This window comes from Pygocentrus nattereri, chromosome 3 (genome assembly GCF_015220715.1).
Source record: "Pygocentrus nattereri isolate fPygNat1 chromosome 3, fPygNat1.pri, whole genome shotgun sequence".
NCBI classification, from domain to species: domain Eukaryota; kingdom Metazoa; phylum Chordata; class Actinopteri; order Characiformes; family Serrasalmidae; genus Pygocentrus; species Pygocentrus nattereri.
The window spans coordinates 11,385,152-11,401,373 of NC_051213.1; the positions used below are offsets into that span (position 1 = coordinate 11,385,152).

The 16,222-nt window shown below is 39.0% G+C and overlaps 1 protein-coding gene across 11 annotated transcripts in view; it reads left to right on the forward strand.

Annotated features, from left to right (window-relative positions):
- sugct (succinyl-CoA:glutarate-CoA transferase) overlaps window positions 1–16,222 on the forward strand; it is a 104,641-nt gene that overhangs the window by 22,826 nt on the left and 65,593 nt on the right. For 6 of the 11 annotated variants that reach the window (XR_005130106.1, XR_005130105.1, XR_001858158.2 and 3 more), the window contains exons 10-12: window positions 6,379–6,450; window positions 6,634–6,731; window positions 10,017–10,119. Coding sequence is in view for 5 of the 11 variants with exons in the window: in XM_017704815.2 (XP_017560304.1) it covers window positions 6,379–6,450; window positions 6,634–6,731; window positions 10,017–10,119 (273 nt within the window). In the remaining 6 variants the exon portion in view is untranslated. Of the gene's footprint in view, window positions 1–6,378; window positions 6,451–6,633; window positions 6,732–10,016; window positions 10,120–10,190; window positions 10,214–16,080; window positions 16,187–16,222 lie in introns of those variants that run through there. The other 5 variants (XR_005130108.1, XR_005130109.1, XR_005130107.1 and 2 more) reach the window with 3 other exon arrangements.

The following is a 16,222-nucleotide window of genomic DNA, read 5'->3' on the forward strand; positions in this document are numbered from 1 at the left end:
ACATTAAAAGTAAAGTAGGTTTTTTCCTTCTCCTGTAAAGTTACCATTTTGGAGATACGAGGTTTTCTTCTGACAGCAGCGATCTATTTTTAACTTGGGCTTTATACAACATTTTCTTCCAGATTTAGTTCTTACATCTATATTCATTTCTGATATCTGTGTTTATTTATCTTTATTTATCTACTTTTATCACTTCATTCATATAAAATTTCTTGCTCCAAATGAAAAGTTTTTAATTAATATCACAACAAATGCTGTAAATGTGCATTTTTTCAAAAATTCTTTTCTTTTCACCACCCTTTTATTTTAGCAATCTGGTTGCATTCAGTGTTAATACTTTAACAGACACTAGAGGTCAGGTCAAGCACTGCGTTTGAGTTAGACACTGCAATGTTCTTGATATGATCCACTTGTTCTTTTCTGTTTAAGGGCACGTTTTGCCTCAAGGATTAGGCACTGTTATGGAACTTGTTAAAATGTTTTCCTTTTTCTTTAGACTGATTACCTTGTAGGCAACTTTTCACACCATCGCTGACATGCTAGCCCCCAGGCATGATTTGACACTGCTGTAGTATTTTAAGGTCTTGCCATGTGTTCCTATTTTGTCCATAAGACTCCTTTCTGTCCTGTTAGACGAGCGTTTTGTCTGCTGTGTTCTAACATGCCAGGGAGACTCAAAGCCATCACTCATAAGAATAGCTGCAGTGCTGACAGCCCATTCATGTTTGCGCCCACTATTGTGGCCCTACAGCCTCTGTTTGGGTGAAAGGGCAGTAGTGGTTTGGGTGATGGCTGCTCTCTGTAGGCATTGCCTGGGTTCGACCATTAGAGCAGAAGCATGTTGGTTAACCAGGACTTTAATGTAGAGGTCAGACTGCTGCTTCAGGTCCCGTGGCCATGGTCGCTCTGGGACCTCTTACTGGAGTGTACTGGTGGCCTCAAGGAGAGTTCATGCCATTCTAGAACTTTCAGTGACTCGTCAGGGACCTAAAGGCTTATATGCCCTCGTCTGTGCTCAACACAAAGCACATGGAAAGACAAAAGACAAAAGGGTTTATGTGAAATCAATGAACAATGAAAAATGATAAATGCATGTGTTTTATAGTATTTTCAGATTAACCAGATGGCCACTGAAGTCTTAGAAATGTCCTCTGTTGACAGGGCTGCAGAAAATACCACAAAGATATTTGGTATGTGTAAACATTTATAATTTTATTTCTTATAGTTCTTACATAACACTTAGCACATTAGAAAATTATCCCTGTTTACAAAAGTTGGGGTGCATTTCTATTAATGATCTTACCCAATTGGCATATTTTGCTTCTTTAAGCCATTTATTTGTAGATTTCTTAAGTGGGAGTGCCAGTCTTTGATTCCCCTGTTTATGGTGATCTTAAGCACTAAAAAACAGATTCTGGGTCATACTTTATCCTCAAAGATGCTTCGTGATTATTAGCCCAGACGTAACTTGAGGCTAACCCTCTGCAGTGGTGCTGGGTTCAGTTACTTTAGTGGTGGGGTCTCGTGGTGGGTAAGCGGAAAAGATTCCGTTGTACACTAGCCAGAAAATTTGCTCTAGTGGTTTCCTCTGAGACTCTTTTGAGCTTTTTGACGTTAAAAAAAAAAAAAAAACACAGACCGAAACACGCTATGTTCAGCCATCTCTTCTCCCCCAGCTCCAGACCACTGAACTGACTGACAGTGGTCCAACTGCACATGTAACCACCAAGATCAACCCCGGCATTTTAGAAGTGTGAGAGACTCGGATGTAATGCATCATGGCAATGTCAGACTTGTGGAAGACCTCAGCATTGTGGGAACATTTTTGAATCAGTAACCTGGAGGGAGGGATGGAGTGAAAAGTCTAGGCATTTTAGATACTTTACAATGATTAGGTGCAAGAGAGAGTCCATTAAATAGCCCCCCCCCCCCCCCCCCCCTTTTCCATTGGCATTTAGTGAGCACTGATTAACTCATGGTTCCTCACACAAACGAGGGACATTGTTGAAAAGGTAGGAGGTGGAAAATTTAGATTTATGCTGATTGTGAAGCAATAAATAAAATTGAATAAATGTGATTTCTTACAAAAACATTACTTGATCAAATGTTCTCGTTATAACATTCCTTAAATGTTCTTCAATTATTAATAGGATTTGTGATTCCTGACTCTCAAAGAGTCCTGTTTGAGACACAACAATCAACACTGTCCTATTCATCAATTTTGGCAGGACACTTAGGACTTAGAATCACATAGATGAACTATGATTGTATTGCTGTTATTCATTTGATGTGCTGCAAGGCGCCAAGAACAGCTGTGAAAGAGCCGTAAAGAATAATCTTACATATGGCTTTATACTGTTTGTTCATTTACTCATTCACTACTGTATGTTAGGCTCAGTGGCCTGTATTTACATAGAGCTGAGTATCCATATTAAACTCTCTCAACGTTTCCATTGTTCACTGTTCAGCCAGATAACTAGATTTTCTAGCTTGGGCCTACAGCCAGCCTGCTGCCCTCCACTGGCATGTGTTGCCTTTTTTTCATGTTATAGGTCTTGTAGATGAAATAGAAATGAAAGGGCTACAGAACCCCCGCAACCCCCCCCCCCCCCCCCCCCGCCCTTTGTCCAATCTGAGACCATTATTGAGCTGTGTTTGTCAGTCAGGGTCAGTTCAAGGCTGGAGCAGCATGCCAATATTTGTGAAAAAGTTCCAAATGAACTTTGATTAGATTTCATTCAGATAGGAGCTCAACTAGAGTGGATTAATTGTTCTGTCTGTCAGAGATGCTCTTTGGAAAAAAGTAGCAGTGAAGTTCAGGCAGACATTCTTTTCTATGCTTTTCTGGCCAGAATGACAACAACAGCATTAAGTTCTGCTAAGAGAATTTATATATATATATATACATGATAACCATATAACATGCCTGCTATTTCATAAGATTTCCATTGGTTGATATGCAGGAGTGATTCATGACATTTATTGTTCATACAATACTGTGGAAACAGTAAAAAGTCAGCGATCACCCATTACATTCATTTAATTTCCAGTCAGAACCACTGTTAAGTACTATTTATCAGATGGTGACAGTTTTAGTGGTCTGCCAGGTCTTACGCTGTTGTTAAGAGCCCTCTAATTACTATTTAAAGTTTTGGAAACACTTGTTTTTTCCTCTGTCTTTCCTCTTGCTTATACAGAAATGCCTGCTAATGAATAACATGTACTTAATGACTGTTTGGAGTGGAAATTAAATAAATGAAGGGTCTCAGATTTTTGCACAGTGCTGTATAAAAAGCACAAGTTTCAGGTTTTGTTTCAGGAACCTCTTGATAAAGTGTGTTTATATTTTTGCTTTTCTGTCCTCTTCACACTTTAAAAGAAGTATGGCTTTAAAATTTATGTGGAGGGGTTGACGTAAAATCTTTGGATTGTGTGACTTACTCTCAGCAGCCAGCCTCACTGAGCAAGTGCACCCAGCTTTAAAAGGCAGTTGGAAACCATGCTGCACTTTTGCTCCTAGCCGCAGGCTACTTTACATGAACTTGTAGGCGGCCTGGGATGAGAGCGATTGAGGTGTAGTCTTACTCCGCAGGTCAGGCAGGATCCACGCTGTGCCGGGATCTAAGCGTGTGTGAGCGAGTTCAATTGTTGTGGAACACAAGGCTTTCCCTCCCCGCTGCTCCGGGGCATCGGTGCCCGGCTGTGTTGCCTCATGGCCCGTGCTTCATTCCTTCGTTTGAAATCATTTAATCTGATGGGTTACATTTTGTCAAAACACTGTCTCATTAACTGTGGTGTGTGCACTTTGTTCCCCGCTCACCCTTTTGTACTGCCTGTGGGGGCTCCGGCATAAACACACACACTCACACAGACAGACATAGAAAGGGACTTTTCCTAAGTGAGGTTAGAGCCATGAATGCAGGCTTTGTTCAAAGATATGCCACTGTGGCCAGGAGAGAATTCTTAATGTCTTAATTCACCCATGTTAATAGAAGAGTGAATGTTTATTGATTGACTTTGAGGAGGTGGGGATTGGTTTTTTAAGTGTGTTCTGAGAAGGGATTTCTCTTTAAATTCTCCTTATTTTCATTGACAGGCTGTGCATTTAAAGGTTGATATTTTATATTGTTTGCCTGCTTAGAAATTTTGCATTTTTTTAAGTACCTAAACCAGTTGTAATTTGTTTTCCAATTTTATCCTGTAGAAATAAACCTGCTGTTTTTTGTTATTTGACTGATATTGCTTGTGGAGTCCCTGAAGGTTCAGTTTTGGGGCCTTTGGAGTTTACATTTATTTAGGAGTTTACATTTATGGCATTTGGCTGACGCTCTTATCCAGAGCGACTTACAATTTGATCAATTTTAGACAACAAGGCGAAGGTGGTGTTGGGAGTCTTGCCCAAGGACCCTTATTGGTATAGTGTAGGGTGTTTGCCCTGGTGGGAGATTGAACCCCAGTCTACAGCGTTGAAGGCAAAGGTGTTAACCACTACACTAACCAACCACTAACCTTTGCCTTTCTCTTTGTACATGCTACCTCTAGGTGATGTCATTAGGAAACAAGTATACATTTTCATAGCTATAGTGATGACACCCAGTCATACATTTCGAGTCCTCCTAATAATCAAGACACTGTAGACAGACTAACCTGCTTGTTGTCAGGTATTTCTCAGTGGATGTCGCAAATTATTCTGTAGTTAAATCATGGGAAAACAGAAATACTGTTCAATGGTGCAGAAACTCTGAGAAAGCTGCTTTATGAGAGTGGTTTTTTTAGCTTTATATACCAAACCTGGATGTGATCTTAGACTCTGAGCTCTGTTTTATCCCGCATGTAAACACAGTTACTAAAGTAGCTTTTTGTCATTTGAGAGATATTGCTAAAGTTCAGCCTTTTCTATCTCAGAGTGATGTAGTTGCCTTTGCTTTACTGTAATGCTCTTCTTACTGGACTTCCTAAGAAAACAGTACATCCTCTACAACTAGCACAAAATGCAGCAGCACAGATCCCAACAAAAACAAAAAGAGAGATCATATCTGTCCTGTTTTGAAGGAACTACACTGGCTACCTGAATCATTCGGGATAGATTTTAAAGTTAGTCTCCTAGTTTTTAAGGCTCTAAATAACCCAGTATCCACTTACATTACAGAGTGTCTGTTTATGTTCCAACACGAGATCTTAGATCTGCACATATTGACTTTCTGCAAACGCCTTCTGTAAAATACAGAAAACACAGAGAGGCCTCGTTCAGTTATTCTGCTTCTAAACTGTTCCACCTTTTAAGAAGCATCTGAAAACATATCTCTTCAACTTTGAGTTGCCACCAGCATGAAAAGTTCTCTATAGATAAAGATGTTTTTATTATTACTATTATATACATAAGAAATCTCTGAGGACTTGTCTTGTTCTAAAAGCAGTTCAGATTTAAATGTACAAAACAAAGTTTTAAGTTTGAACTGAAATCCTCAGGGACATTGATGATGATACTTCAGCCACTCCTTTCAGATGCATGGATCCTTTGAAAGGCCGCAGTGATGCATTTGCTTCTCAAGAGTAAATATTTTCCCTCACTATAGTCTTTTTGCAGTGACAACACTCTTTTGTCACTTCAGTCTGAATGGCCAGTGTTAAAAAAAACCTGGTGTTAGGTGGAATGGGCAGTCATATTTTACAGTTTTTGTAGTTTGAACATTAAAAAGCATGAAATTAAAACATGCTGTGTTTGCAGCTTAGATTAGTTTCCAGTTATAGACTGGCCTGAAGAGTGAATAGTACATTTTGATTCAACAATGTTTGCATAGTACATCAAACCATGTTATTTAGTCAATGCAAGGAATTTAGTTGTTCCGTGATAAGAATCCTTTGAAATTTATACTGTAGTTTGTTGTGTACACCACCTCTGTGCCTGTTCATCCAAGCCAGGTGATGGATTACAAGCTCAAGCACATCTTCATGCTACCACATTCAGCCACATTCACAGAGAGCCCACATTCACGGGGGGGCCAAAAGTCCGACAACACATTGAAAATATGGGACATTTTATTTATTTCAACCTGGAAATAAACAGCTTCTGCACAGCAGCTCCAAAGTGCCAATTTCTATTGGTAATGCTTTTCTATGGAGATTATACAAGCTTTATTTGTGCAGTTGAATGCAATTGTTCACAATTGATGCATCTTAAAGTTCCTGAATAAACAAATTAGAAGAGATGTCTGGATACGTTTGGACATAGTATAAGTTCCCAGTTCCCTGCCTGTTTAGAAAAGGCTGGTTGGTTCATGAAACTGTCCAGTGTAATGTGATGACATTTCTTATTGTAAAATGTTTAAATGGGAGGGAAAAAAAAATTCATAATATTCTGCTTTTGTATTTTCACAGGGCTTTCAAACAAAAGATGGCTACCTTATCGTGGCTTCTGGAAATGACCAGCAATTTTTTAAAGTGTGCAAAGTAAGCATGACCCGTTGCATCTTTCAAATCGTGTAATTTTATGATGTTAGAATAAAAATATATGCCTATTTATGCAAGCCTTTGTTTATTTCAAATATCAACATTAAATATCTATTTTAATTTGTTTATCACTCCTTTACATTTCTGACTACATCCCTCTCTGTTTACTGTGTCCACATCCAGGTCCTGGGCATGAATGACCTGGCAGAAAATCCAAAGTACAAAACCAACACATTACGAGTGCAGCACCGCAAAGAGCTGCTGCATCTTCTGTCTGAGAGGTAAGCTGACTCTCTTAATAATTGCAAAAATGACAACCGCACAGTGGCCCAGAGAATGATGACCACAGGCATTCCTCCTGTCAAGCCAGAAATATAGTGAAACCCAGAAAGTGGCCAGATGTTCCGCCTCCCTCCTTTTGGAGCACTGGTGATGCTCATTAGGCTGTATCTGTGTTTCCTCTCAAAGGTCAGAGTGTCAGAGCTGGGGAAGTAGGCTGACGTTCCAGACACAGGCATGTCATCAGCTATAAGAGTCAGCTCATGTTGAATAACCTGCAGCCCCGGCCTCTCTGCCGACTGCTACAGCAGAGCAGGCTGTACACTCAAAGCAGTACAGAGCCAGACAGTAACTAAATGACTAAAAGTCTGGCAGCTAAGTGGTTGCCAGGCTTTGCAACCAGGCATCAGGGTTTTTTTTTTTGATGGGCAAAAGTTCCTATGTGGTCACGATTTTTAAAGCCAAAATGGCACGCTGGGGTAATTAAGAAGTTATGCGGGTGCCATTTAGTCCTTGTAACCATTCAAAAAAATGTGCTAAACCACCTGAGTATCTTATATTTTACAAGGCGTCTCTGCTGACAGTGGCTTAAATGAGTAATGGGGTTTAAATGAACAGGGTTGAGTTTTTAGAATTAGCAAATGCACGAAAAGTTATTAACTAGCATCAATACTGATACCATGAGGCTGCTAAAAGAGACAGCAATGTTTAATGCAGAAACTCAACTTGCTTTGAAAGAGCTTTTTGTTTACATGTTAACCCTCCTGAAATAATAATAATATAATAATAATAATAATAATTATAATAATTATAATAATTTTACCCTTGTGATGGGGATTTACCTGTGATGATTGCCTTAAGCTAACGGCTGTTGTATTTTACAGCAGCTGTCTAGATTGATTGCAGACAGTCTTTACTTTGGATGTTGTCTCCTTCAGTGAAGATTTAAACTCAAAAACATTTCTCTGAATATTATTGGAATTATTGTGAGCTTATCTAAATTCCCAGCTTACTTTAATAAGGACAAAATTTCATTTTGTTCAGTTCAGCCACAGAGAGCCTGTTAAAATCCCTAAAAGAGAGTCTGCTGAATCAGTGACTAACACAGAACTTTGGAGTTTGTGATACGTTGCTGTTTTATGCTGTCTTGTAAATCAGAGACATCCGAGTGTGAAGCGACACAGGTGATGGTCAAAGGGAGCCTTTGAGAGCTCAGTGGGCATGGCTATTTGAGTAAGAAAGGGACAAGCTGTTGAATCCCATGCCTTCTCTTATAGACACCAAAATTGCAGCGATTTCCCATTTCACAGTTGTTTGTATGGCAGATACAATGACAGTATTTTTGGTTTATTTGTTTCAGTTCATAATTCATAATTTCAATTCATAATTTCTATGCTTTAGTTACCAGGATTTTTCAAATCAAAGGAATTTTCAAACTTGCCCCATTGGTCAGTATCATGGTAACGTTTGAAATAAAGAAAAAAAGAATGAGAAAATAGTTTTCTTCTTTCCATGATCTTTCAGGAATTCAAATAATGCAAAGTGACTTATACAATTTACTAATTAATGTATTTCCATAACAAGCTTTGCACTTTTCATAACTTATAATAGATGACTCATTGAAAGGGATGCTTCAAGCTTGTGGATGTTAAATGGATTCACACATTAATGCAAAAATGATGCAGTTTAAAAATATTTTAATGGTTTTAAAGCTCCACTTACCATATAGGAGCACTTTGCAGTTCTACAGTTACAGACTGTAATCCATCTGTTTCTCTGCATACTTTGTTAGACCCCTTTCACCCTTCTACTGTGGTGCTCCTGTATTTGTGAGACTTGGGCTACCACTGTTGATCTGAGAAAGTGGTTCTAAATTATGTTTTTCTTTGAATTTCTTTGGTTTTGTTTGGACACTGATGAACATGTATGTCAGTTTCAGTTTGTGGCATAATTTGAAAACGCCTGTTGCCGTTTACATTCTGCATAAATTTCATGAAGAATGGACTAAAAGAAGTGCCCCAGAATGACTTGGAAAAAATGACATTGAAAGTAAAGTAGGTTTTTTCATTCTCCTGTAAAGATGCCATTTTGGAGATACGAGGTTTTCTTCTGACAACAGCGATATATGGTTTGTAATATAATTTCTTGTTTTCCCCCAAAAATACCAGGATAGTCTTCCTCCCATACTTTGACAGAATGATGTTTGGTCATAAGTTTGACATGTTGACATTATCTGTTGGTCACTTTGTGGATTGGTTTCTGAATAAGTTGTTTGTAGTTTTGACTACATGGTTTCAAAATTTCATTTGTTTCACCGTATCTGCATGCAGACAATCTGTGGCTACACCAAAACATGGAAACACAATCTTGCCCTGATCAGACTATGCATCAGAATTACTTTACCACACATTTTATTTAAACAGGAATAGAATCATATTTTTGTTATTTTTTATTAGTGTTACACATTACAGATGGTTCCCACTTGGGCTACAATGCTTATCACTGCTGCTGGGAAGAACATTTTTCAGATTTTGGCACAGTTTGAAAATGCCTATTGCTCTTTACATTGTATGTAAATTTCATGATGAAAGAACCTTAAAGAAAGACTCCTAAACCTAAAGAAATGGCTCAAAATGACGGCAAAAATATATTTTTATATATGTTTCCGTTCACTTACATTAAAAGTAAAGTAGGTTTTTTCCTTTTCCTGTAAAGTTACCATTTTGGAGATATGAGGTTTCCTTTCGACAACAGTGATATACAGCAAATGTTGATAAACTTAATTCAGTTTAAAAATACAGAACTGTAAAGCCATCCAAATAACCTGTACTAATTAGCATTGCAACCTGCGTGCCTAGGCCATCACACACTTTCATCAGCTGTTACTGTGTACTGTTGGCTACCTTGGAAATAAGGGAAAAACTGCTTTAATACAAATAGAAGTGCAGTACATGAAGATGAGCAGTGGGATAGATCAAAATGATGTATTGACATATCAGTATATCTTTCCGCATATATCTTCAAGTGTGGGTGGGTGGTTGGTTGTGTGGGTGGGTGGTTGGTTGGTTGTGGGTGTGTGTGTGTGAGTGCATAAGCGTTTGAGCATGTGGTTTGGGTGAATGTGTGTACGATGCCAGCGCTGCAGGGCTGAAATGCGCAGGTACTTGATGTGCCAGGGCCACATATGCATCGCATTTCAGGGCATGCTGTTGTGTCTATGCCTTTCTTGTTTTCTGTTGTTTTGTAAAGCATGTCATTAGTGGGCTGTCTGTTCTCTGTTCCCCTAGGTTCCTGGAGGAGTCCACTGCCGAGTGGCTTAGACGGTTTGAAGGCACTGGAGTTCCCTGCGGCCCCATCAACACTATCCAGCAGGTGTTCTCTGACCCACAGGTCATCCTCTCTCATACTCAACCTCCATAGACAGTGGCACTGTCACTCACACTCTGTTCATATCCAAACAGATCAAAGATCCTCAAAAACAAATGTCAGTAATTATTTTTTAATACACTGTACTGAGCAAAATTACATTATAATTTTTATTTTTTTATTCACTAATAGAGCTTAATACGTTAAATGCAATTGTATATCATTGTGTTAGCTTAACCGTTCACATCCAATCGTACCAGCACACCACATCAATGTCACATCAATGCAAAGAATGATCCACCCAAATAATACCTGCTTTGTGGTGGTCCTGTGGGTTCATGACCACTGAAGAACAGGGTAAAGGGGGCTTACAAATTATGCACAGAAACAGGTGGACTACAATCTATAATCATAGAACTACATGTATATGGTAAGCAGAGCTAATAAAGTGGACAATGAGTGTAGGTCCAAGGAGCTGTACTTACTGAAATGGCCGGACAGTGTATTTGTAGTTACTTTCCCGCACCTTTTTCAGGTAATCGGTACTTTACTAAGTATTATGATGTATGGTTTGGAGACTGTGGCTCTGTCTAAAAGACAGGAGGCTGAGCTGGAGGTGGCGGAGATGAAGATGCTGAGATTTTCGTTGGGAGTGACAAGGATGGACAAGTTTAGAAATAAGCAGATCAGAGGGACAGGGAAGGTGGAGTGGTTTGGAGATAAAGCCAGAGAGGCCAGGTTGAGATGGTTTGGACATGTGTTGAGGAGGAATAGTGGATATATTGGACAAAGAATGTTGGATATGGAGCTGCCAGGTAGAAGGAGAAGAGGTAGACCTCAGAGAAGGTTTATGGATGTAGTGAAGGTGGACATGGAGATGGTTGGTATAAAAGTAGAGGAGGCAGTGGATAGGGCAAGATGGAGGCAGATGATCCGCTGTGGCGACCCCTAAAGGGAGCAGCCGAAAGAAGAAGAAGGTACTTTACTAAGTATAATCAGATTCTCTGGTGATCGAATTGAGTGAATAAATTGAATGGTTGGGGTAAAATAAAAAGAAAAGCAACCAAAGGTTTTTTTTTCCATCATATAACAACATATCAGTTATAGAACATTTTGAAAACAACCTTACTACCCAGATAAACACTGTTGAAGATTTTTCTAATATTTTTGCACATTACTTCATTCACTTTGAACAGTTTAGTGTTGAGTTCCTCACAAACATTATAGCACAGAGATCACTGTAAAATATCAGAGTGAGTGTCACTTTAAACTTGTCTAATAGCCACAGTCTTAACCCTGCGGCATTTTTGGGAAACTGAGCAGACATTAAAAGAGTGTCTGCTGCCACTTTCCATTATTGCAGTGATTAGTGAAGCAGGGGTAGTGGAAGTAAGAGGGGCCAGGTCGAGTTTTTCACTCACATTAGTTGTTAATAGAATCAAAACAATGAAATGTTACTGGGTATGCACTGCCCCAGGGGATGTAACTGGGCACCACTGGAATGTGAACCTGTTAGATATAGGGGCTCCTTACACAAAATGATGATTTAATGGAAAACACATGTTGTTAAGGAAAGTGAATTTGCAGGTTTCATTGCAGTTGTGAGGACTCATTGGCGAGTTGGGACGCACCCCTAAAGCTGAGAGATAAAAATGAGGGGGGTGGACTTATTTTGACGGGGTGGGGCTTATTTCTGTCTTGCCTGTAACAGTTAACTAAACGTTGTCCTGTAGCACTTCCACATTCAGCTTCCTTCATTTAGGATGCATAAGCACATAACTGCTGCTGCAGGTGTGCATGAATGCTGTATTATTACAGGTAAATGGGAAAAGAAAGGATAGTGAAATGTGGAATAAACAGAATATTGGAAAAATCAGGCCCAACTGAAATGAACATTTTGTCACAGATACCAATACCAGTTTTAAGGAGCAGAAGTCCAGATAATCGCTAATATTGATCAATATAATGTAAATTTTTTACTAACTAATAGTGTTTGTCATTTGTCAGCTGTGAATTATAAAATAAGAATCAGTTGACATCTTTAATGAAGATGGGATGTTGTCCTATCAGTGTGCTAAAGCTTAGGTTTTGGTTAGTTTTACATGCTGTTTTAACCATGATAGTATTTTGTGTTTATTAGTTCAGCTTGTGTTGCTATGAGAAACGGGAACAACTTGTGACTCCCAGTATACACTGTAAACAGAAAATTTTACAAAACTAAAATTTTCAACCCTAGAATTTCAACAGAATGTCAGACACAGATTTTTGTTCAGCTAACTTACTGTTACGAGTTCAAACACAAAATTCCAGAAAGTAGCCAGAATGATGAAGCATTCAGATATAGGACCAGCGGATGGTTCCTCAAGAGAGAGCAAGCAGACCTGACACTATTGATGCCTTTTTGAGTTCTCAGTGTACACATTTGGCACAGTTATATCCTCTAACCTGGGTGACTCGACTATGAGTCTGAACTTTGAATAGTCATGGAAGAAAAAAAAAATAGTAAATTATTTTTTGGGGATAAGCAAATTGTCTTCTTGAGAGTCCAGGACAGAGCAAGAATTACTTAGTCATCAGTGATTCTAGTCAAATTGTGCATGTGTGAATCTCACATGTACAGAGGGAACATTCTCTACAAATGAGTTATGGAAAACATCAGTGGCATGTCCCACTTGTGATGGGTATATTCCTGGTTCTAGTTATGCTGCCAGAGTTAGCCAGGTCTAAGTCATAGGAGGTCTGTCCCTAAAGTATCAAATACATTTTTTTTTTTTCTATTTGAGCTACTGGACTCCACACATCCACCAACGCCGCAGTCGTACTTGATGTTATATCAGTGTAGGATCTTATGCTACTTCTTAATTTTTGAATCTGGCCTGATTCCCTCAGCAATCAAATAACTTTTTTCTTACAGTTCTGATAATCTCATAACCCTATGCGATACCCCAGAAACCAATAATTTAATATTTTAGAAAAATCCCAACCTACCTATGATATTTCAATCATATTTAGCATAAATAGCAGTACTGCTCAATGATCAACATGCCATCCCTGGCATGAAGTCTCACTGAGATATGCTATTAGTGCATATAATGTTAAAGTAATATAATGTTAAAAACCAAAGTGATTTTTGTTTATTTATTTGTTTGTTGATTTTTACAATTACAAGCAACCTCTATCCACCTCACTGGACTATTATGCCGTACACCACAGGCTGTGTCTGTATGGAGTGATGTATCACTAGAAACACTCAGTGGAATTCTGGTACTTGCCAATAATGTCTACATCTGGTCATGTCTGTAGGAGTCCCCTTCGGTCTTTCACTCCCAACGCCAACACACTCAAGGAAGAATAGCTCTGTGGAGAGATCAGCAAATCAACACTAGCTTCAGGGGCAGGGAGGAAATTAGCCAGCGGACGTGAAGAGCAGTCTGAGTTGACAGTCCAGAGGACAGACCACACCAGTGGCAGACAGAAAACCAGATGGAGAACATGAGTGAGAGGAGATGGGGGGGTTAAGAGGTGAGGAAGAGAGAGTGAGATGGAAAGACTGTGGACGAGAGGAGCAAGGTGAAGACAAATGAGGAAAGCAGACAACTCTATTCAGGGCAGAAATGAAGGTTCAGGTCATGTTTTCCTAGAAAGCAGAGTATTTGTCTGGCTTGATGAACTGACCCACTACATTATCATAATGGACACTTGTCTTCCCCCATGCACCTTTTTCCCCCAGATACTTCCTCTTCAACTGGATGGTTAGAAACTTCAGGCTTTAGAAATCCCTACTATATGTCAGCTTTTTAGACAGCCTATAACTCAGGGTGCTTCCTTTCTGTCTCCTTTACATCTTCTCCCTTTGAAGGCAGAGGTGATTAAGTATCTTCCTTGAAATTTGTGTGTCACATCAGGTTTCTTGGCTTGTTTTAGAACCCCAAACATACCTTAGAGCCTCCACAGATGTGGATAAATAACAATGCGTGTGACAATGCGAACCTGCATGTTTAGATAAGGGCAACTTCTTTAGATATTTGCAATATTTCAGTCAGGAAACAGTGTAAGACTTTGTTTCACTTTTAACAGATGCACAAAGAGTGGCTAAATGCCTCTGATAGAATGGCATACCTTGAACATTTATGATCGGGTTTCACTGTATTTTTCTTCAGCATCTAGAATGTTCTAGTATGTCTGATACTGCACACAAGCCGTTATGGTCTACCTTCATGAATAACTTGTTTCTGGTAAAAGGGCAGGTGTAGGTATCAGTTATATGAACCGTCATCTTTGCATAATCAGAAAAATTCTGAACCAAATCATTATGGCCTTTTAAAGTTTACTTTTGAGCATCTAGAACACTGGTGGGGAACTGATTTTCTTGCTCTAACACACCAGCTAAACCTTGAAATTAGTTGATAATCTGAGTCAGGTGTGCTAGAGTAGGAAAATCACCAAATGGTGCAAGAACCTGGCCATCCAGGACTGGGATCCCAACCCCTGATCTAGAGGAAAGTTGCCTGGAATTGAGCACAAGGAATTTCAACACTCGCTTTATGAGATTCATCTCTTTGAGGCCTGTTTGGACTTGGTCAAATACTTTTAGCTTGATCTGATGCCAAGTTCAACTAAGTTGCTTATGTGTTTGTAGAAACCCAAAGCCATGTCTTCTTCTTACACACCCCTCATGCTATGACGACCAAAAAGGATTCAGTTTTGAATCTGTGAAATAAACCTTAACATTGCTTCATGAAAACTGCTCCCAAGAATGATTTCCAGTGACGCTCGCTCATATTGCAATTACATTTTCCTCTGTGTTTGGCATGTGCAGTGTATCACATTGCTTATCCATCTCCATAAATCACAGTGGTGACAGTGAGGTTATGTTTTGGTCTGGTGCTGCAGTTGGTGTTTCCTGGCCTCTGAATCGTCTATCAGTGTCTTGACTTCAGAAAGCCAGTGGCTGTTCACAAATGAGCAGGTTATCGTCCATCTGTTAGCCAAGCTGCACACCTGGATCCGGTCCTCAGAAATATTAATATTAATGTTGATGTTTCCAATGCACTGTTGCACAGATGTTGGACTTGAATGAAATAGCTAGCAGATGTGAAAATGGATGAATGTTAGGTATTCTCACGGACAGAAAGAAGGCCCATATTCCTTTCCAGAGCTTCTAGTAGTTGATAACTAGATGCCTATTACTGCAATGTATATGAGAGAGAGAGAGAGAGAGAGAGAGAGAGAGAGAGAGAGAGCGAGAGCTTAAACAGGGATCTTTGTTTGCTCAAATTTTTCAAGTCAGTTTTATTTTAGGGAAGTTCTGTTTACAGTTGACTTTTTACAGTTGATAGTACCCAAGTTTCTGTCCAGCCATCAAATTAAATTCAAGCTAGGAACTGAAATGTCACAATAAGTTAGGCAGACAAAATTGCATCCATCAGTTTTGTACAAGACAATAAAACTCTACATTATACTCGTTAAAAACATTTCTATAGAGATATATAGGCAAAATGCACAAAGAACATTTTAATGTTAAGCAGCTTCTCATTGCTTAGTTTAATTGCTATATTTTACATTATAAGAGTGAAAAGGTTTAACTCTCTGACAAATTTAATGGGTCAAGAAATGTCCAGTAATCAGCACCAGGAACCTGTGTATTTATATTGTTGTGTATTTATATTGTGATATGACATTTACTTGGTATATGCATTTATATCTTAATTTTTTTATTTCATTTGCCAAAACATGCACAAAAATATGTGGATGGAAACCTAGCTGTTGTCCCAAATCGGCATTCCAGAAATCCAGAGCAGTTCTTTTAGAGAGTAAGAGAAAAATGAAAAGAAACTGAGACCCAAAAAGGAATCCTTTCTGCCCTGGACCTCAAAGGATAATAGAATAATAGTACCAATAATACAGGTATATATTGTCAGCAGCATAATTATTGATAAAGTTGAGTAATAAAGTTTATACAAACCTGTCTTTGTTGTTATTTAGCTCAGTCTCCAGCTGAAAAAATCCAAAGCTGTGGTCTCCAAACCTGGTCCTAAGGCGCCTTCCAGCAGTGTCTAGTTCCAACCACAATCTGCCACATCTTCTCCAGGTAATTAACTTCTTCAGAAGTTCCTGATTGGCTGGA